Source organism: Pipistrellus kuhlii, unplaced genomic scaffold (assembly GCF_014108245.1).
Source record: "Pipistrellus kuhlii isolate mPipKuh1 unplaced genomic scaffold, mPipKuh1.p scaffold_m20_p_2, whole genome shotgun sequence".
NCBI classification, from domain to species: domain Eukaryota; kingdom Metazoa; phylum Chordata; class Mammalia; order Chiroptera; family Vespertilionidae; genus Pipistrellus; species Pipistrellus kuhlii.
Genome location: NW_023425515.1, coordinates 153,794,245 through 153,815,968, shown reverse-complemented (window position 1 = coordinate 153,815,968; position 21,724 = coordinate 153,794,245). Strand labels below are relative to the sequence as shown.

General features: G+C 37.1%; 1 protein-coding gene across 5 annotated transcripts in view; it reads left to right on the top strand.

Annotated features, from left to right (window-relative positions):
• Window positions 1-21,724, top strand: part of ATG4C (autophagy related 4C cysteine peptidase) — a 79,877-nt gene that overhangs the window by 43,760 nt on the left and 14,393 nt on the right. For all 5 annotated transcript variants that reach the window (XM_036445660.2, XM_036445658.2, XM_036445662.2 and 2 more), the window contains 5 exons: window positions 15-345; window positions 3,636-3,706; window positions 11,168-11,304; window positions 16,988-17,066; window positions 17,728-17,804. In XM_036445660.2, coding sequence (XP_036301553.1) covers window positions 15-345; window positions 3,636-3,706; window positions 11,168-11,304; window positions 16,988-17,066; window positions 17,728-17,804 — 695 coding nt within the window. The remainder of the gene's footprint in view (window positions 1-14; window positions 346-3,635; window positions 3,707-11,167; window positions 11,305-16,987; window positions 17,067-17,727; window positions 17,805-21,724) is intronic.

Genomic DNA, 21,724 nt, shown 5'->3' with positions numbered 1-21,724 from the left:
TGGAACTACTATAGCTTGGACCTGGCCTGATGCTTTGAACATTGAAAATTCAGACTCTGAATCATGGACTTCCCACACTGTAAAAAAATTTACTGCATCATTTGAAGCATCGCTGTCAGGGGAAAGAGAACTCAAAACCCCAACAATTTCTCTGAAGGACACAATTGGGAGGTACTCTGATGATCATGAAATGCGAAATGAAATTTATCACAGGAGAATCGTCTCTTGGTTTGGTGACTCCCCCTTGGCTCTCTTTGGCTTACACCGACTGATAGAATATGGAAAGAAGTCTGGGAAAAAAGCTGGAGATTGGTATGGACCAGCTGTGGTGGCTCACATTTTAAGGTAAAATGTCTTACAATCTTTGATCTCATGGCAGAGGTTCTCAGGCTCAGAGATACTGATTTTTGCAGTGTATATACGTCATTAGAACTTTTAAAGTCTAAGTACGTGTGAATATTCATAAAGGAGCTTTTATTTGCTACATTTTGCAAATGTAGTTACAATTCATTTACTGACAGTTTTCTTAATTTGCTAACAGGTATAGATTTCTAAGTCTCTTTCTAACCAGGTTTTCATTAAACTACCTTATTGAATTATTCTAAATACTAACAACTCAACTTTGGAACATACATAACATTACAGGGTGTTTTTTTTAAATTTTTATTAGTATAACTTGGGGGCTGCAATGTACTGATAGTGTAATGAAATGTCAAGAACTAAAATGGATGTTTTCAGCATTCCTTTGCATAAATCAAATTTTTGTATGTATGAGGCTATTAATATTATAATTTTATCAGAGTAAAATAGTTTGTGACAGAATAGTTAGAAAAAAATAGAAAGTTGCCCTAGCCAGTTTGGCTCAGTGGATAGAGTGTTGACCTGTTGACCAGCTTCAATTCCGGTCAAGGGCACTGCCCAGGTTGTGGGCTTGATCCTCTAATATGGGGTGTGCAGGAGGCAGCTGATCAGTGATTCTCATCTATGTTTCTCTCCCTCTTCCTTCCTCTCTGAAAAAAAAAAAAAAAAATCGAAGGTAAAATTTCTCTATACTTCATCTTTTTATGTGCCATTTATTTGGATATTACTTTAAAAAATATGTTGTATGTCCCATTATTACTACTAGAGGCCTGGTGCACGAAATTCATGCACGGCAGGTGGGAGGGGGCAGGGGGAGTTGTCCCTCAGCCTAGCCTCTCCAATCTGCCCATTTAAATGGGCAGTTGGACATCCCTCTCACAATCCAGGACTGCTGGCTCCCAACTGCTCGCCTGCCTGCCTTCCTGATTGCCCCTAACTGCTTCTGCCTGCCAGCCTGATCACCCCCCCTAAACATTCCCCTGCCAGCTTGATTGATGCCTAACTGCTCCCCTGCCAGCCTGATTGCCCCTAACTGCCCTCCCCTGCAGGCCTGGAGCTACAGTTTATATATTAAGCTGCCACAATACAGGCCATTTATATGCAGAAGCAGCTGTGTGGTGCTGGTCTGTAGAATGTGTGGGCGGGGCCTCAGGGCAGGGCCTCAGGGTGGGGCAGGGTCCCAGGACATCACTAGGTTGGGGCGTGGCTAACAGCAATGTCTGCCGTCAGCCATCCCTGCCCTTCTGTGTTTCCAAGTCTCCTTGATTCCAAGTCCCCGCTTACCTGCGATCCAGCACAGTAAACAATGATTGCTGCACGCCACCTCTGCAGGAGAGTCACCTCACTTTCGGACACAATGGCCAACAGACCAGCTTCTCCCCATAGGCATCTGGGTTCCCCATGTGACCCCAGAAACTGGATTTCAAAGTGATTGGGAACTTGTTTCCCTTTGGGTTGAAAAAAAAAGCCCACTCCCAGTTGCCTGCCACCAGCCCGATTCGCGTGCCTCAGTACCTAGGCTCCTAAGCTTTTCAGCGCTTGCGCTCCTTTCTCTTTAAGCCAACCTGCCCGTAGTTTTGGGTGATAGATGTCCTTTATATTAGTTTTAATTTTTAAATTGTTGTGCGAGCGGCAGACCAGTTGTTTACCTATGCCACCATCTTGGTTTCTCTCTAATTTTCATACTTCTGATTGGCCGGTGGGTGTCGCGAAGGTATGGTCAATTTGCATCTTATGGTTTTATTAGTGTAGATAAATGGAATTATTAATATGTCATCCAGGTATATTATGTTGTAGTAAATTTATTCCATTTAAAGTCATATATAAATTGGAAATTATTACCAAATTTTTTGCATACTATATTAAATTACTGTTATAATTTATAGGTAGATGCTTACAATTGAAAAAAGTATTTGCATAATGTTATTAAATGGATTGTTAATAATATCAAGTTCAGCTTGGTATGGCATTTATAAAAGCATAAGCATAAATGCTTAGCTTCTGCTCTTCAAGGTGCTGAAGACTTTTTGTAAAAGATCTGATAGTAAATATTTTAGTCTTTGTAGGCCTTATAAGGTCTCTATTGCTCTTTTTTTTCTTTCTTTCTTGCTTTCTTTTTAAAAACAAGCCTTTACATGGTAAAAACCATTCTTATTAAAAATAACAACAAACCCAGACCATAGTTAATACTTGGCTTATAGTCCTTAGTTATTGATTCTTCTGTACTATTAAACAAATATGTATAATAAGTTAACATGCATGTTAAGTTAAAGATTACAAAGATATAGTTAAGAAAAATATATTTCTACAACTTACGTAATTTCCTTTTACAAGATATCGTGATTAAAAAAATATTTTTATTGATTTCAGAATGAAATAGAGGAGTGCTAGAAACATCAATGATGAGAGAGAATCATTGACAGGCTGCCTCCTGCACATCCTCCACTGGGGTTCTAGCACACAACCTGGAGCCTGTGTCCCTGACCGGAATTGAACCCGGGATCCTTCAATCCACAGGCTGATGCTCTCTGTCCACTGAGCCAAACCAGCTAGGGCAAGATAATGTGATTTTTAAAACTATCATGCACCTTTAAAAAAAATGCTTTTATTAATTTTAGAGATGAAGGAATAGGGAAAGAAACATGGGATCCACTGCCTCCTGCTTTATGCCCCCTACTGGGGATTGAGCTGAGCCTGCAACCCAGGCATGTGTCCTGATAGGGAATCGAACTGACGATCTTTTGGTGCATGGGATGACCCTCAACCAACTGAGCCACAACAACCAGGGCTATATTGCGCACCTTTGAGAACATTATACTCACTTGGAAAATATATTTCAATTTTCAGTTAGGTCTATAGAATTCTAAGACTTGAAACTAGGAAATTTATTTGTTCATGCCATACAGGTTTTTGAATGAAGAAAAAAAAGTCATGCTATTGTTTAAAGAAAAGAAAAAGACTTTTATAAGTATACCAGTGGACAAATAGAAATTCACTGCTAGTCAGTATTGTAAGTTAATATGAAGCAAACCTTGAAGCATATTGTAATACCATTGGTTAGCAAGTGTTTAATGCTCTTTGAGTAATTTAGTGTAATAATCAACTTTGAAAAAAATTGATCTGATTTTTGATACCACTTAGAGGGTAGTTTTGAAAGCAAACATTACAAGTTAAGAGAATGTCAGGGAAATAATGGTTTTCTTTCCTCTTAACTCTTTACTTACCATCTGAAAAGAACAGTTAGGATTTTAAAGGATGTCCTTATTATTTCTTAGAAAAGCAGTTGAAGAAGCAAAACACCCTGATTTACGAGGAATAACTATTTATGTTGCGCAAGATTGTACAGGTAAGGAATGTAAATAAACTTTAATTTTCACCTGTTCAGTTGGTCAGTCTTTTTCATATGTGTTTAGGTTATCCCAATTTTATTCTAAACTAGTGGCTTGGTGTACAAACTCGTGCACATTAAAAGGGAATTGATTAGAGGAAATATTTTAATATTGCTATTTGCCCTTTCTTTATAATAGAAGTGTCAGAGATCAAAGAAAATTATTAAAATGTATATGAAAATCTCCCTCTTGTCAGAGTCTGGGGTGCACCATGGGACCCAGAGTCAAGTCCCCTCCCATCCACATGTGCGAGACTCAGACCCAGCTGGCCCCACCACCACTGGGCGAGATCTAGACCCAGCTGACCCCACCCCTATCAAGCCCCCCGGGCAGGGGGGTGCAGCCTAAGGTCACTTGTCAAGCCCCGCTGGGTGGGGGTTGCAGCCTCAGATCCCTCAGTGCAGCTTCAGGTACCTCAACCCGGTGCTGGGGCTGGGGGCACAGCCTCAGGTCCCCTGTCAAGCCCCACTGGGCAGGGGGTACAACCTCAGGTCCCTAGACCTGGTGCTGGGGTTGGGGGCATGGCCTGAGGTCCTTTGCCCTTGCCAGGAGCCATGCAGCCTCAGGTTCCTGCTGTTCGGTTGTTATGTTATGGCATCCCAGCCAATTTGCATATTCCTCTTTTATTAGTGTAGATGATTATGAAGGTAGGGACCATGACTTACACATTTGTGTTCCTATATAACCCCCTATACGTTGTAGGCATTTATTAAATATTGCAACTATGAATTCTTAGTTGCAATACTAAAATAAGCTATTAAAGAAAATTCTACTATTTAAAATGACTACTTTAGAAAAAACTAGATGGGAAAATTTAACAAAGAAATATATTTGGGCCGAGTGTGTGCCAACTACCTTCTCTTCAATGGATATGTTTCCAGGAGGTAAAATTCTTTGTTTGGATTTGCTTGACAATAGTGCTTCAGTACATCATCTAATGTTGCAGCTATTGTCCAGAATTTTGCCTTGTTTTATTGTTTTGGTTCTTCTGTTTAATGACAAATATTTATATATGTATGTATTTATTTATTATTGATTTTAGAGGAGGAAGAGAGAGAGAAACATCAATGAGAGAGAGAAACATTGACCGGCTGTCTACCGAATGTGCTTTAACCAGGATTGAAACTGAAACCTGAGCATGTACCCTGACCAGGAATTGGACCCACCACCTTTCAGTATTAGGGATGATGCTCCAACCAACTCAGCCACACTGGCTAGGGCACCAATATCTATAATAATGTCAAATTCTGTTGGGAGTAAAATAAAGACTTTAATTTGTTGATAAAATGAAAGTGCCTTTAAATAAACCATCACATACTGTTTAAATTTCCTTTTTATAGAAATGCTATTATCAGGATAAAATATGTTAATGTTTGGGGAAAGTTAAATATACTTCAATCATATCTATACTAATAAAAGGTTAATATGCTAATTAGAGTGGATGTTTTCCAGACGTCCTTCCGGACAAAGCTGCAGCAGCTGCCTGAGGCTCAGGCAAGCTTCTGAGGGTTAGGAATTAGATGGCTGCCACTGCCAGGGCCGGCCCGAGTCTCAGGCAAGCCATGGTGGCTGCAAGGGCTAAGGGTCAGGCAGCCATGGCGGCCAGCAGTGGCATCAGCAGAGGCGTGATGCGGGAGATGCCTTCCTCTGATTGGCCGGTCATCTCCAGAAGAGGGAGGCCATCCTCTGAGGGCTCCTGGATTCTGAGAGGGGTCAGGCTGGACTGTAGGCCCCCTCCCTCAATCACCCGTGCGTGTATTTTTGTGCACTGGGCCTCTAGTTTAATATAAAGGTATTTGCAAAATGCTCTATTTTGTCAAGGATACCCTAGTAACTAAGTAATGTTTATAATGTGGAAAGAATGGTAACTAAGTATACATGCACTTTTTTTTTTTTGTTAAGATTAATTTTTTTTTTTTAAAGAAAGTTTGATAGCCATATGAAAATGAAAATTGTAAATTTTCAGATGAGTATGATTTTTGCAGGTACTATATATATTAGCCAAAGGATGTACTTAAATAATTAATCATTAAATAAATTTATGAATTTGCTTTTTGTGCTTTTATTGCTAACAAACAGCCTTGGTCTTTAAATGTTACATATTATTAATTAAACAACACAAAGTTTCTCATTATATACTAGTAAGTGGTTTGTTTAATTTCAAGGAGTTTTAAAAATCTTTAACACTGATGTTTCAGAATCTCAAAGGAAGAGTTTATATTAGTGTAGTGTATTTTGATAAATTATAGGGTTAGGAATTAGATGAAATCAGATTTTATCAATAATTTCCCCCCATGGATATGGAAGATGGCTGCGCCCAGGTGAACACCTAGCCGCAGCTGCACACAACAATTTCAATAAAATACAACTAAAATATAAAACGGACATTGCCCAGAACTAGAGGAAGGTTGACTGACTGGAAATTCTACAGTGAGAAGCAAGGAGAAAACCCAGAAGGAGGTGCGGAGGAGCTGGAAAAGCCAAGGTACAGAGACGCGGCGTACGGAGAGGACGGAGCCGGAGAGGAGGGAGGCCGAGTGCCTGGCGGGCGTTCCCTAGCGGAAAGGAGATAAAACTCCGACTGTGCTGGGCCCCCGACTGCTCTGATCCCCAGTTTTAAGCCAGACCCCGGGGACTCAGGCTCAGCCATAGGGAGCCGGGCTGTAAGGCGGAACCCCGGGGAAGTGGCGAAAGGAGGTCCCAGCGGCACGCACACTGCGTGCAGAGAAGGGACGGTCGGCTGTGCCGCGGGATTGCCCTGACGGGAAGGAGACAGGGGCTCCAGACTGCTCCGAACGCCACCTCCAACTCCACTTCCAACTGAACTGAACCCCAATACCGGGCTCATTGTGGGAGAGCATAGACTGTTTGGCAGCAGGCGAAAATCAAGGGCACCTTTCTCTCAGAGGCGCCGGCAGCGAGCACTGACGGACCCACATAGGGTGGGGCTGACGGAAGCCAAAGCTGCAGGCTCCACCCTGAAACCCCGTCCCATCTGTAACTGCGAAATGCGACAACAAAATAGATCACAAACGAAAGAAATGGAGGACAAAAAGCGTCTGGATATAGAGTTCAAATCTACGCTTATAAGGTTTTTCAAGAATTTCCTAGAAAAGATGGATAAGGCCTATGAGGATATGAAAAGAGATCAACTAGAATTAATAAGGAGTCATCGAGAAATGATAAGCGATCAACAAGAAATAAAGAATTCATTGTCTGAAATAAAAAATATTTTACAGAGTCCTAAAAACAGAAGGGAAGATCACAAGAATCAAGTCAAAGATTTGGAACATAAAGAGCCAGAAGACACTCCTCCACAGAAGCTAGAAGGCAAGAGAATCCAGAAAATTGAAGATAATGTAAGAAACCTCTGGGACAACTTCAAGCGAACCAACATCAGAATTATGGGGGTCCCAGAAGATGAGAGAGAGCAAGATATCGAAAACATACTGAAAGAAATAGTGACAGAAAACTTCCCCCACCTGGTGAAAGAATTAGACTTACAAGTCCAGGAAGCACATAGAACCCCAAACAAAAGGAATCCAAAGAGGACCACACCAAGACACATCATTATTAAAATTCCAAGAGCAAAAGACAAAGAGAGAATATTAAAAGAAGCAAGAGCAAAGAAGGTAGTAATCTATAAAGGAGCACCTATACGATTGTCAGCTGACTTCTCAACAGAAACCATGCAGGCCAGAAGAGAATGGCAAGAAATATTCAAGGTGATGAATAGTAAGAACCTACAGCCAAAAATAATCTACCCAGCAAAGCTATCACTCAGAATCGAAGGTCAGATAAAGAGCTTCACTAATAAAAAAAAGCTAAAGGAGTTCATCACCGCCAAACCAGAATTATATGAATTGCTGAAGCGGGTTCTTTCAGAAGAGAAATTAAACAAAGATAAAAATTATGAACAACAAATATGTAACTATCAACAAGTGAATCTAAAAACCAAAAAAATTAAAAAAATCTGATGAACAATATTAACTATTGAATATAATAGAATCAGAGGTATGGAAGGGGAGTGAACTGACGATTCTTGGGGAAAAGGGGAGAGAGGGGCGTGGGAAGAGACTGAACATAAACTGTGCACCTATGGATGAGGACAATGGGGAGAGGGGAAAGGGCAGAGGGTGGGGTGGGAACCTGGTGGAGGAGAGCAATGGTGGGGGGGAAAAAAGGAACATTTGTAATAATATGAACAATAAAAACTTATTAAAAAAAAAATAATTTCCCCCCCTCTGCCATCATTAGTATTTTAAAAGGCTCTATTTTCCTTTCATTTCATCCTCTTCTTATTTGGTATTCTCTTCATTTGTAATTGCATCTCTTTTCTTGGCTTTAAATAGTTAAGACTCTATACTGTATATACTACAGTACAATGTCCTTTATAAATTGGATGTTTGAAACTACATTTTCAATGAGGTAACTTATGATTTCTTCTGCCCTTCAAATATTTCTATCCAGATGTTTTCAAACACTTCAAATTCAGCATGTTTAAAATTAAACTCATCACTTTTCTCTACCACACTCCTTCCTTTCTATTTACTTTACTAATAGTGTCATGTTCATATGCATACACTTACTTATTCTCAACTCTTCTCAACCAAAGCTTACCAATTGCACTTAAAAAATTTATTTCTGAAATCTCATCTCTCCTCTCATTGATTTAGATCAGACCCTTATCTGTAACTTGGACTTTAACTTCATTTCCTTGTGTCTCTTCTCTTTTTGATCTATCTGATCAACAGAAACTGATCATGTCCCTTAATTTGAAAACCTGTGACTGTCCGTTTACTCTGGCCTCATTATTTTAGCATATGAAGCACAAGATGTCCTTTATAAATTTGTTCTGACCTGCATTTCCAGCATTACCTCCCAACACTGTCTTCCATGTTGATACACCAGAGTTCTGTCAACCTTCAGGCCATTCCTTGCACATACCAGTACTATTATTATGTTTTCTCGTGCCTTTGCACATATTGCCTCTGCTTAGAATGTCCCTTATTATTAAAAGGGCTCTTGTTTACTTTTAACTTATTCTTTAAGAACATTCTCAAAGTTTACATCTTTGGTAAAACCTCGCCTACTCCCGTCAGGCAGAGTTAGTTGATTTTTCTGTGCTCTGTAACTTTTTTTGAAATATCTCTATTAAATGTTGCACTTGAAATCACTTATGATGATCTGTTTCTCCCCGTAGATCAATGATTGTTAAGGTAGCAGGAGTAGGAGAAAGGCATCTAACCTAAATTATTTGGTTGGGAATCAGCTGGAGTGAGCTTGTTACAGAATTAGACTATTTCATAGTCCCTACATATGTTAGAACTGGTGGAAGAATACCAGAACGATTGAACCAGACACTCTGAAATCAGGGTCTCATTTGCTATTATATCCCTCTAAGCTTTGAACACCTCAGTAAAAAGGAGGCCCTCAAAAAATGAAGGGTAAGAGGCATTTGATAAGGGAGGAGTTGTTTTACATGTCAGTGGAAATGTTACTTTGTCTTACTGTGGCAATATTTGCTTCTGGAGGAAGTAGACCTCCCTGAAGGGAAACTTCATTTGATTGGCTTGTGTATTAATTCAGAGAAGTAAAAGATAGGAGATGGTCATGTGTACACTGCCTTAAAAAGTGAGAGAATTTAAAGGTCTATAGTGAGAAGCCACTACTGAGTTGTTTGGAGAAAGTTGTTTCCATTGAAACAAATGGAAATAACTGTTGTGGCATTTTTGTAGCTTTGTTTTCGACTAGCAACTTTCAACCAGTGTGCTGCAAGAATTTTTTATTTTATTTTGTTATTTTTTAAAATACATTTTATTGATTTCAGAGAGGAAGGGAGAGGGAGAGAGAGATAGAAACGTCAATGATGAGAGAGTATCATTGGTCGGCTGTCTACTGGGAATAGAGCCCGAAACCCAAGCATCTGCCCTTGACCGGAATTGAACCTGGGACCTTCCAGTCCACAGACCACCGCTCTATCCAAAGAGCAAACCAGCTAGGGCAAGAATTTTTAAAACATGCAATACCTGATTAGTTAGGGGCACTGACTTCTTTTCCCTTAGATTGTTAAATAAAAAATAACAACAAACAACGTAATAGCTGTCCACTGTGAATAATTCAAAATTACTGTTTTTTTTTGTCAGATTGGCTAAAAATGTATATATTTTTGGTGTGCCACAGAATGTGAATAATTAGTTTATATGTACCGTAAGACAAAAAGGTTGGAAATCGCTGATTTAGACTGACTAGTGGAAATGGAGAAGCTTGTGTTCAAAGAATCTGGTAGCTCATAGTCTACATTTGGAATTTAAAGGGAAGAACTGGGGCACAAGGGACAGAATTTGTTAAGCAGTTCCCTGGAAGAGCAGAAGAGCGTGGTTAAACTGACAGGGAGTGTGGGTGTAAGTAAGTTTGAATAAAACTATTTTATGTTGAACAAAACAAAATAAAACTTTGTCTGTATTTGCTTCTACCGAATTCTCTCATTTTTCTCTTGAATTATTCCACTTCTGCTCTCCCACCCATCATTCCACCAAAACTACCCTTATCGATAATTGAATCAATTGGTCCCTTCTCAGTCCTCACATCACACAGTCTGTCCGTAGCAGCTGACACTGCTGACCAGTTGCTCCTTTTCTTTGTAACGTTTTGTTTGCTTCATTTCCAGAGTACTCTTAGGTTCCCTCTATCTTCCCCATCCAACTCCTCTGTTTCCTCTGCTGGATTTTCCTTATCTCCCTGCTCTCTAAAATAGTTGGTGTGCTCTGCTCAGCCTTTAGACTCCATGTCTTTTTCTGTGAATATGGGTTCGCAGGCCGATGCTCTATCCATTGCATCGGCCTGCAAACTGAAGATAGTAACTTTATCTCCTTACCTCATCTCTGCTCCTGTACCCCTTGCTCACTTCCCTTCAGAGGCACCGGCCTCTTATTCCTGGTACATGCTAGCTGTGCTTCTACCCTAAGGCATTTGCACTTGGTGATCTTTCTGCCTGGAATGCTCATCTCCTAGGTATCTGCATTACTTGGTTTCTTACTTTAAGTTTCTCACAAGATCTTGCCTACCATCTGATTTTAAATTGACCCTGCCCCCAGCATTTCCTATCCATCTTTCTCCCCTTGTTTTTCTTTGAAGCACCATCTGACATAAATTTTATTTATTTATTGCCCATTTCCCTGTATAGAGTGTATGCTCTTTTAGAGGAATTTTTCTCTATTTTGCTCACTCTTGAACCCCCAGTGCGATGTAGTAGTTACTCAATAAGTATCTGTTGAGTGCATAAATGAGGTAGGTATTTTTAACTCATTGAGACTTTGATAGTGACATAAGAGATCAGGTGACTGGCCAGTGTGGGGAAATTAGGGTAAAATTGTTTCTGAGAAGATTTAATACATATTCATTGTGTTTTTTTTCAGTTTACAGTTCAGATGTAATTGATAAACAGTGTGCTTCCATGGCCTCTGGTAATACAGATGACAAAGCTGTTATTATTCTAGTTCCTGTTAGACTTGGTGGAGAAAGAACCAATATCGACTACTTAGAGTTTATAAAGGTAAGAGATGAGAGTTGTTTATTTTTTGAAGGCAGTGATAGCTCATATGAAAAATACAGGTTTGCAATATTTTTCTATGAAATGAATAGTGATGATTTTATAGTTGTAGATCATAAAGTTTGACATTAGAGATTTAAAAAAAATATTAAAAATTGAGTTTTAAAGCAAAAGGATGGCCAAACTGGTTTGGCTCAGTGGATAGAGTGTCGGCCTGTGAACTGAAAAGTCCCAGGTTTGATTCCGGTCAAGGGTATATGACCTGGTTGTGGGCACATCCCTAGTAGGGGGTGTGCAGGAGGCAGCTGATTGATGTTTCTAACTCTATTTCTCTCCCTTCCTCTGTAAAAAAAAAAAAAAAAATCAATAAAATATATTTAAAATTTAAAAAAAAATAGAGAGGATGGGAGGAGGAGAGAGAGAAACATCAATGTGAGAGCAAAATATGAGTAGTCTGCCTCCTGCATGCACCCTAACAGGGATCAAGCCTGCAATCTGGCATATGCTCTGATTGGGAATTGAATAGACAGCCTTTCAGTGTTTTGGTGCATGGATGATGCCCAAAGAACTGAGCCACACTGGCCAGGGCTGACAGAGATTTCAAATTTCTTTAAAGATCAGATGTGTGCTATGATAAGATGTAAAGCCTTTTAATCTGTGTAGCTAATCAAGGAGACACAGATGCAGCAAAAATCATAATTCTATATAATAAAAACCTAATATGCTAAGTGCAGTCGACTGGTTGACCATTCAACCAATCAAAGTATAATATGCTAATGATATGCTAAGGCCACTCAACAACTCGCTATGACGGGTGCTGACCACCAGGTGGCAGATGCTCCAACCGTTAGGTTAGCTTGCTGTTGGGGTCTGGCTGATCAGGACTGAGCAAGATGGACTGGACATGCCCTGGAATCCTCCTGCAGTTCCTTCCTGGCTGGCCAAAATCCCGCATCTCTCCCCGGCCCTGATCATGCACTGGTGGGGTCCCTTTGCTTGGCCTGTGCCCTTTTGCAATCCAGGATCCATTGGGTGATGTCAGAGAGTTGGTTTTGGCCCAATCCCGCAGGCCAGGGACCCCACTGGTGCACAAATTTGTGCACTGGGTCTCTAATCTGTAATATACCTACATTTCCCATTACCATTATTTGTGATTCTTAAAGGTATGTATCTTTTTATTCATAAAACCCACATTAAATTATGTCAAGTAGTTATTGAAACAAACTGACTTTTCTATTATGGCTGCATTATCTATTAATTTATTTCCTGTGGCGCCATGAGGTCCATAAGAAGTTAGGATGATTATTTATATAGACAGAAATGATGAAGATAGACTATAGAGAGGTTCCAACTTTGTTTTCTTCCTAATAACCAGTTAAAAATCTGTTCTATTTCATAACTATTTTCCTAAAGAAGCTAATTATGTTATCTTGTTTTGGGCACTAAGATATTCGGTTGTCATAAAACTTTAACTTTTGAAATATTTAGTTGCTGGTTAATATTATAATATTTATATTATATTATTTACATAGTTTTGATAAAATTTCTCAGTTTTTCAAAGGTAGAAATCAAATTTCTTTTTGAATGGGATGTTATGAGATATAGTGACCTTGAAATAAAGTCTAGATTTGTGTTTTATGATTCATAATAATTTTTCTTCCACATGAAACATTAATCCCATATTGTGGTCCCTATGTATATGGAGGGAAATATTTCTTCAGGTTAAATTGTACTAATTTTAAAAACCTAGAGTAATTCTTTTCAGTATGTGGTGTATGGAAATCGTTTAGCTGGCATATTGGCTTTTCTAATAGTTACTAAAATTTTGTAGGTACGCTTGTTACTAATAACACCAATAATATCATATATTAATAACATATTAATCCTTTAGGTAGAAATGGGGTTTTGATTTCTAACATGTGGGTTCTTTAATGGAGTTATTGGTAGAATGTATGAAGTTATAAACCATTTTATCTAGAGAGTCCTTTGAAGATTTTAAGACCAGGGCATCTTGTCATGTCTCAGTAGGTTCTAACAAAATCTGAACTGGATTCCTTTTCCTTTTCCTTTTCCCAATACCATGAAAAAATTAGAAACTGAGCCAATCTTAGAACTGACTCCTGTAGCCACAACCCCATTGCTGGTGGAATGGGCTGTAGATGGCTTCGAGGCATGCTATCTCTGGCCAAGGGCTTTGCTACTTAGAGGTATTCACAGTATCTCTCAGATGGTGGGACTGCCTAATGCTCCTGAGTGATTCATTGGAGCCTGAATTGTGGTGAAATGAACCCTGGTTGGTACATAAGAGTTGCTTAACAAATATTTGTTAACTCTCCTATTTGTATAACACTTTCAATACAGGTTAATCTCATTTTGCCCTCACAGTCAGGACCTAGATTGTCTTTATAAAACAGAAAAGACAGAAGTTAAGTTCTATGGTCAACTCCAGGTAGCAAATTGGTAAGAGAGACTAGAACTTTTGGTTGGTCTTCATATTTTTTCCTTAAAACATGGACTTTAAAAAATGTAACAGTTGCCAAGACCGGTTTGGCTCAGTGGATAGAGCGTCAGCCTGTGGACCGAAGGGTCCCGGGTTAGATTCTGGTCAAGGGCATGTACCTTGGTTGCGGGCACATCCCCAGTGGGGATGGTGCAAGAGGCAGCTGATCGATGATTCTCTTTCATGGATGTTTCTAACTCTCTATCCCTCTCTCTACCTCTCTGTAAAAAATCAATAAAATATATATTTTAAAAAAATGTAACAGTTTTTTGAGCCTTTATTAAATTAATTTATAATATAGTCCACTAAAATGAGAGAGCAGTGACTATTGACACACTTTAATTTTTTAATTATCAGGTAAAAAGAGCTGAAGTGGCCAAATGAAGTAGATCATATGCTAGGTGTTATGCTTGGTCAGAGGGGATGGTTGGGTCAGAAGCCAAAATGAAATCATGTAAAGAGGCATTCACTTACAAGTGAAAAAAAAGTATCTAATAGCCCTAAAAGAAAAATGATCTTCCTCTTTTCCTTTCTTTTCCTCCACCTCCACTTCCAACTGTACTCATCTTTCGCCTTCCCTCCCCTCCCCCTCTGCTTCCTCTTCCTTCATCAGCAGTTGTATTTTTTCCTGGCAAGCCATTGTATAGTATGCCCTCTAAAATTCACCATTCAGCCAAAACCGGTTTGGCTCAGTGGATAGAGTGTTGGCCTGCGGACTGAGGGGTCCCGGGTTCCATTCAGGTCAAAGGCATGTACCTTTGCAGGCACATCCCCAGTGGGGGGTGTGCAGGAGGCAGCTGGTTGATGTTTCTCTCTCATTGATGTTCCTAACTCTTTATCCCTCTCCCTTCCTCTCTGTAAAAAAAATTAATAAAATATTAAAAAATAAAATAAAATTCACCATTCAGTTGTGTTTTTCAAATGTTTTAATCAATAATTCCAAAGTATTTCAGAGATGGTGCCTTCTCCTTTACCATTCTGTAAGGAAAAACAGATTCAGTGTGGTGCTTTATCAGCTCTTACCACGGGAAGTCAGTCTGTCTGTCTGTCTGTCTGTCTGTCTATATCTATCTATCTATCTATCTATCTATCTATCATCTATCCACCCACCTACCTATCATCTATATTCATTCATTCATTCATTCATTCATTCATTCATTCATTCATATTTTCTCAGGGACCAGGAATGAGGAAAATCTAATACATTCTCTTTATTCAGCAAGACAAATTAGGACTTTCTTTTTTGACTGATTACTTCAGTCTTATTTATTGCTCCATGGATATAGCTCAATAAATTCACAGCACTAGATAACTATGAAGTTTTTTTAGGAACTGAAAAGTGTTTCAAGTTTCCAGAAATACAGCCCCTTATATGTAATGGCATTCGAGCTTCTTAATCTGCTTCTAAGTGTTAATGGCTAAATCTGCTCCAGTATGTTGTAAAGGGAATATAGATGTCAGGAACCAAAGTCTTTCTTCCATTACTTGGACTCATTCTTCTTCTGAGGAGAATTGGTAATGAGTCCTGCTATATATTTCTTTTCTTTCTTTTTCTCAGCTGTGAGGGACTTAGAACGTTCGCTCCCTCGTGGGTCCCTATGTCATAGCATTGTGTTTCAGCTGATCAGGTGATCTCAAGTTAAAGTAAGACACTATCTAATAGTGTTAGGATTTTTATTTAGAAGAAAGCAGTAGATTCATTAATGATAAATAACTATTATTGTCAAGTTTTTTTTGTATGATTTCATCTTAACTTATTTTATAGTTAACTCTTAACATTTTAACCCAATATGCATTCTCTAGTATAATATTTAAATTTTTTAGTTATACTTTTCCTTTCCCCCAAATCCTCTATATTTTCACAAGACTGAAAGGGCTATTTATAACAGTGAGAACCTGAAAACAATTTAAATATTCATAAGGGGTTTTTAAAGCACATTTTATTTTCATAAAATAGAATATTTTGTAGTCATTAAAAACAATATAGGTCTATATTTTTTATAGGAAATAATATTTATGACATAATGAGAGGTAAAAGTTATAACAGTATACCTTGTTTGATGCCACATATAAAATTTCATTTGTAAATCTACATCTGACTATATGTAATATAGATATCTGTCAAGAAGATTTCCCCCCAAATGTTAATTATGATGAGTTTTAAGTGGTGGGGTTTGGGGAAATTTTTACTGTGTGTTTCTATTACAATGACCACATATTTTTAAGAAAATAATTAAGCTTAATAAATGCTATGGTTTGATTACTTGTTAAAGGGAAAAAAGCATTTGTTTATATATTCTTTAGTTTTATATCTTCTAGATTTCAAAACATCTCATTTATGAGAAGGAAAGTTTAACTATGTTTAATATTTTGGGTTTTTTTTTTAAATAACATATTAGTATTTTAGATGCTAAAATTAATGCAGGAACTATTGACAAGACATTATTGTTCCCACTGGACATATTTTTAACTGACCCCACAGGACTTTTATTTTTTTAAAGGTATAGAATTATTCGATCCAGCTTAAATAGAGTTCTCAGAATAGATGCTGAGGGGCATATTAAATTATTTATTCAGGTATCTCTTATTTTATAATTAGTAAAATAATTTAGCTTTAAATAAAACAGTAATTACTATTTTCCTTAGATTAAAATGTTTCCATTAGTCATTATACTTATTTCAAATGAAGAATAGTATGAAAATATCTGTCAATGAAATGCCATTGGTTAGAAAATGGGTTTTAATTTGGGATTCATGGTTCAACGAAAATAGCAACAAGATCTAAGAAAAATTTCTAGCCTTTCCAAAAGTCCGATGAAAATACATTGATTGCAATAAGGGTACACCAGCAACGGAAAAGCCTGGTGTTCTGGCTTTGGCAGGAAATGTTATTGTCTTTATGTGGTAACGTTGTCTGATCCCGTATTTGGCACACAGGAGTTGTTTCATATTATTGAGTGACAGGGTCAGAACATTTGATTTAGTCATGTTAATGCTGAGTGATTTATAGAAAGGGAAGATAGTTTTTTAGACAGAATGATTTCAGAACATGAGGACGAATGCAATAAAAATAAAACTGGTGGTGAAAAAATTGGGAACCCTAATATTGGTAATACAAAATTTAGTTGCTTTGAATAATTACCATTTGTTTCTTGACTCTAAAACTGAATTAATTTCTTTTGGCAGGGTATTTTAAGTCTTGAATATTGTGTGGGGATTATTGGTGGCAAACCAAAACAGTCATATTACTTTGCTGGATTTCAAGGTTAGTGATTTAGTAAAGTATATTTCTTCCTTGTTTTCTTTTGAAAGTCAGTAAGTTAATATCAGATCCTCTGGAAGCAGGATGATTAACAGAGCAAAATGAGTACCTTATAAATTCATCAGTCCTACCATAGCCACTCATTTGTCATTTGGTCCACAACATAATTGGATTCTGCAAAATGTATGTTTAATTTCTGTTATTGCATAAACAAGGCATAATTTATTGGTTTCACTAAACTTCAGAAGACATTGCTTTCACATTCTGGCAGTTGCTATTTACATATTTACTTTTTACCAGGGTTAGTGGTGCTAGTTGATGATAAAATGACAAGCAATATGTTCTTCCTGTCAGGATAAAGTAGTGCGATACATTTTTCATGTGCAAACTGTAGAATATAATTGTGTGTTTGTGAAAGTAATTTTATCACCAAAAATTAAATGACAATCTCATCACTTTATAAAAATTCTGCTTATACAAGCATATTTGATTATGCAAAAGTTAATCTGTCCTGTGCAAACCTATGTTTCAGTCAATGAATATCAGTCTGGCAAGCTGTTACTCCCAGGTTTTTTTTTCAGCTATTCTACATAGAAATTGGATTGTAAGCAGTGTAATAATAAGGTGTTTTTTGAATTACTTGTCTTCTGTTTTGTCCTTGTAGATGACAGTTTGATTTACATGGATCCTCATTACTGCCAGTCTTTTGTAGATGTCAGCATAAAGGATTTCCCTCTTGAGGTACTATGGATTAAGAGCTGTTTTCTTACTATATGAAGAAAACTCTAATTATTTAGAGATGTACTAGGCAGCTAAGCTTTTATGGTATTAAAATTACAGCTTAATAATACATATTTTACTGATTTATAAAACTATAACCCACACTATAGTCAAAGGTTAAATAATTTCTTACTGAATTTTAATTTAAGATATACCTTTGTTTCCATTTATCTTGTCTCTAACTTGTTAGACACCCTAGCCCTGCCACAACAATTGAGCAAGCCTCCAATAACTCTGTAAATATACAGCAGAACAGTACTGAAGCATAAAAATGTTAAGCATGTTTAAAACAAAGAAAGAAAGAAAAAGGGGAAAAAAGGAAAAGAAGATGATGGAGTAGGGTGAGAATGACAAGGTGACTTAAGGAGACTATCTGATAAATTATTATTATTTTAAAAAATATATTTTATTGATTTTTTAGAGAGGAAGGGAGAGGGATAGAAAGCTAGAAACATGGATGAGAGAGAAACATTGATCAGCTGGCTCCTGCACCCCCTCTACCGGGGATGTACCTGCAACCAATGTACATGCCCTTGACCGAATTGAACCTGGGATCCCTTAGTCCGTAGACTGACGCTCTATTCACTGAGCCAAACCGATTTCGGCTTGATAAATTATTTTGCTGAAGTCTAATAATTAAATCTTAGCCTCTAGTTTTCAAGAGCTTAGTTGGGTTTCTAATTTTTGTTTTAGGTTTGATTTCGCAACAACTTTTTTTCCTTTATGCCAGTCCTTTTGTGATCCAGCACTTGAATTCAGAAAATCTGAGAGTGCATAAGTGAGACATGTAATTAGTACATTGTTTTGGATAATTTTTCCCCAGTTGATGCTTTTATAAACTTTTAAAATAATTTTAATCATTTGAGTGGCATGGATCACTAATTCAAGGCTCCACAAGTTACAAATGTGGTTTAGTACTTTTTAGCTAATGATAATACCTAAAAATATTTAAGGAGAAGATTATGAAAACTGATTAACTGCAAGATTAAAATTGCAAGACCTTTAACTTTCAGTGATCAGAAAGACACATTATAAAACATTCTAGCACTCTTTGTAAACCGTTACCTCAACTGAAGTACAAGCTTCTTGAAGCCAGGTTTGCTTTCTGCTTTCTTCCTTCATAATATCTTGTATGCAAACCTTAATCTATATTCCTCATCAACGAATTGATACTGGGTGAGGCACTAGAGGATTGTGCTATGTGTAGCACATTGTAATTCCTTCTGCTGCATTATGGTCTTGTGACACCGAGGGGGATGCTTAATTGTGGGTTCCCATGGTCAATGGTTAGTTCAGGGAAGAGTTTGAACTGTTGGGATGAGTGTGTGTGTGTGTGTGTGTATTTAATAAGTTAAGATTTCCTAAACCAGAGACTATAGCTTCATGTTATACTTTTGGAATGATCAGTTCTAACTCTTATAAATACCAAACTCCTATTCTATTATTAAGAGAATATCTTATTCTCTTAATATTAATGTTTTATTAATAAGGTAAGAAAAACCATATTAGTACACATGCTAGTCTGTTTTAATTTCTGGGCCCTCAACTTCAAGTTTCAGGCTTCAGGTTCATACAGTGGTGACTCGTTTAATCTATCCTTGTAATTCAGAGAATACTGGTATTAAGGCTATTAGAATGATGTGATATGATTAGATAGGTGGATGATTGAATTAATCACTCATGTACCCTTTATGAATTACAGTTGTGAACTGCAGCTAGTTGGAGGTGCTTTTTAGTAAGTGTATTCTCTAGTTAACTAAGGAAGCTTCATATTCATATACATAACCAAAGTAGCATATTTATACCTAAAATCATTTGTTTGTATGTTTAGGTAATGTAATCCACTATTCCAAATCATAAGCCTAGAATAGTGCCTGACATTTGGTAGATGCCTAATAACTATTTGTTGAAACAATGAATAAATAATATATTAAAAAAATTAATAAATGAGAATTGACTTACCCTGGCCAGTTTTTTTTTTTCAGAAACACTTTTCATTGTCACAGAATTGTATCAGGTGAACACTCCCTAAAATGTGTGTGTTACTCTTACTAATAGTCAGAATTTTAAAAATTAAAAAAAGAATAAGTGTATAGTTCAAAGAATTATGATAAAATAAACATAGACTTGCAATATGACCTGGGAAAATATTTTAAAATCTATCTTGTTCTGCAATAAACAAATGATTCTGAATTATAAATTAATGGTGGTTTGACTTCGGGATCCTCTTGGGTGAACAAAAGAATATAATTTTACATTTAAGGGATGTAAAATGCCTCACTATAATATGAGTCCTTGTATATATATAGTAACACCCTATAGCAGTTTCAGTGATCAGAGATTTATGTTAGTGTTTTGTGGATAATTAGTTTTTTGACAGATGTCAAAACAGCCATGAATAACATTTTAGTGTTATTACCTTTGATGATTGAAGCAATATTGTGAAGTAGCACTAAGTCTATCCTGGTTTAGTCTTATTGATTCTTACATAAAAACTTTAATTGTCCTAGCCAGTTTGGCTCAGTGATAGAACGTTTGCCTGGGGACAGGGTCTTGGGTTCAATTCCAGTCAAGGACACATATCTTGGTTGTAGGCTCTTTCCCAGCCAAGGCCCGGGTCAGGGCTTGTGCAGAAGGTAACCAATAGATTTGTTTTTCTCATTTCGATGTTTCTCTTCTCTCTTTCCTTCTCTCTTCCACGCTCCCTAAAAATCAATGGAAAAATATCCTTGTGTGAAGATTAACAAAAACAAACAACAACAAAACTTTAATCAAAGTGTTATTATAATGTAGGACACTTGTATATGAGTTAAAAAATAGTTTTTGGGAGCTTTGGACAAACTTTGGTCCTTCTTTATTCCCAAGTAGCAACAAACAAATAAACTTTGATTATTATTGTTGGCAGGAGTTGGGCATATGATTATTTTTAGATACCTTGTTGTAGAATAACTTTTTATAAATATGACCTAGAACTTTCTTGCCTTACACTAGTATATCAGTATACTCCTGAATATTGTTAACTAACAAGCTCTTTCTTAGCTCTTCTGTGCCTTTCCAGATCTGTTTTTAATGTCTCTTTATAAATAAAACACATGAAACCACATCAGAAGAAGTCCAACTAAGACAATATTTGTGTTGATAGTACCTTGGGGAGTTGGGGGGGGGGGGGGTTCCAGTTTAGCTAGATTGGTTCTCACTATACAGTTAAGTGTTAGCTAAGCATTGTGTAAAAGGCATAGTTTGGTCTGTATTTACTGCCATGATGTTCTATTTGAATCTTATATAAGATTGAACTATTCATAAGGGGAAAGTAGATGCAATTCATAAGCTTGAGTAGATGCAAATGAATGGGGAAAGAATAGAGGGATTTTGATCAATTTACCAGGAACATAACATATATGAAATCCTGTATTACCCCACATTTTGGGAGATGGTTTCAAGGTAAAATCTTTTAGTTTTAGGTATTAAATATAGGGAAATTTTAATTTTATGAGTTCAAATTCAGCATAGATTGTTTCTTAATTGAGCTTATCCTTTAAATAAAAAATATAAAATATACAACAAAGAATTCCCACCCTTGTGTCCCATCGTCCTCTCACTTTAGCATGGTAATATTTGTGTGTCTTAACAATTTATGCACATACAAATAGCTATGAATATATATTTTATGGCCTTCCTTTTGTCCAGAAACATCTTTTTAAATATATACAACAACTAAAAGGAATTGGTGGCATCAGTGATTTTTAAGAGCAAGAGCATTTAAGCAGTTATTTTTTTAAAAAAAATCTTAAACCAAGTACCAGAATGTGGTGGTGAAGAAAAATATTGGAATGATTAGCTTTATTTTCTAGCCCTTTCCTACTTTTGTATTCTCTACTAAT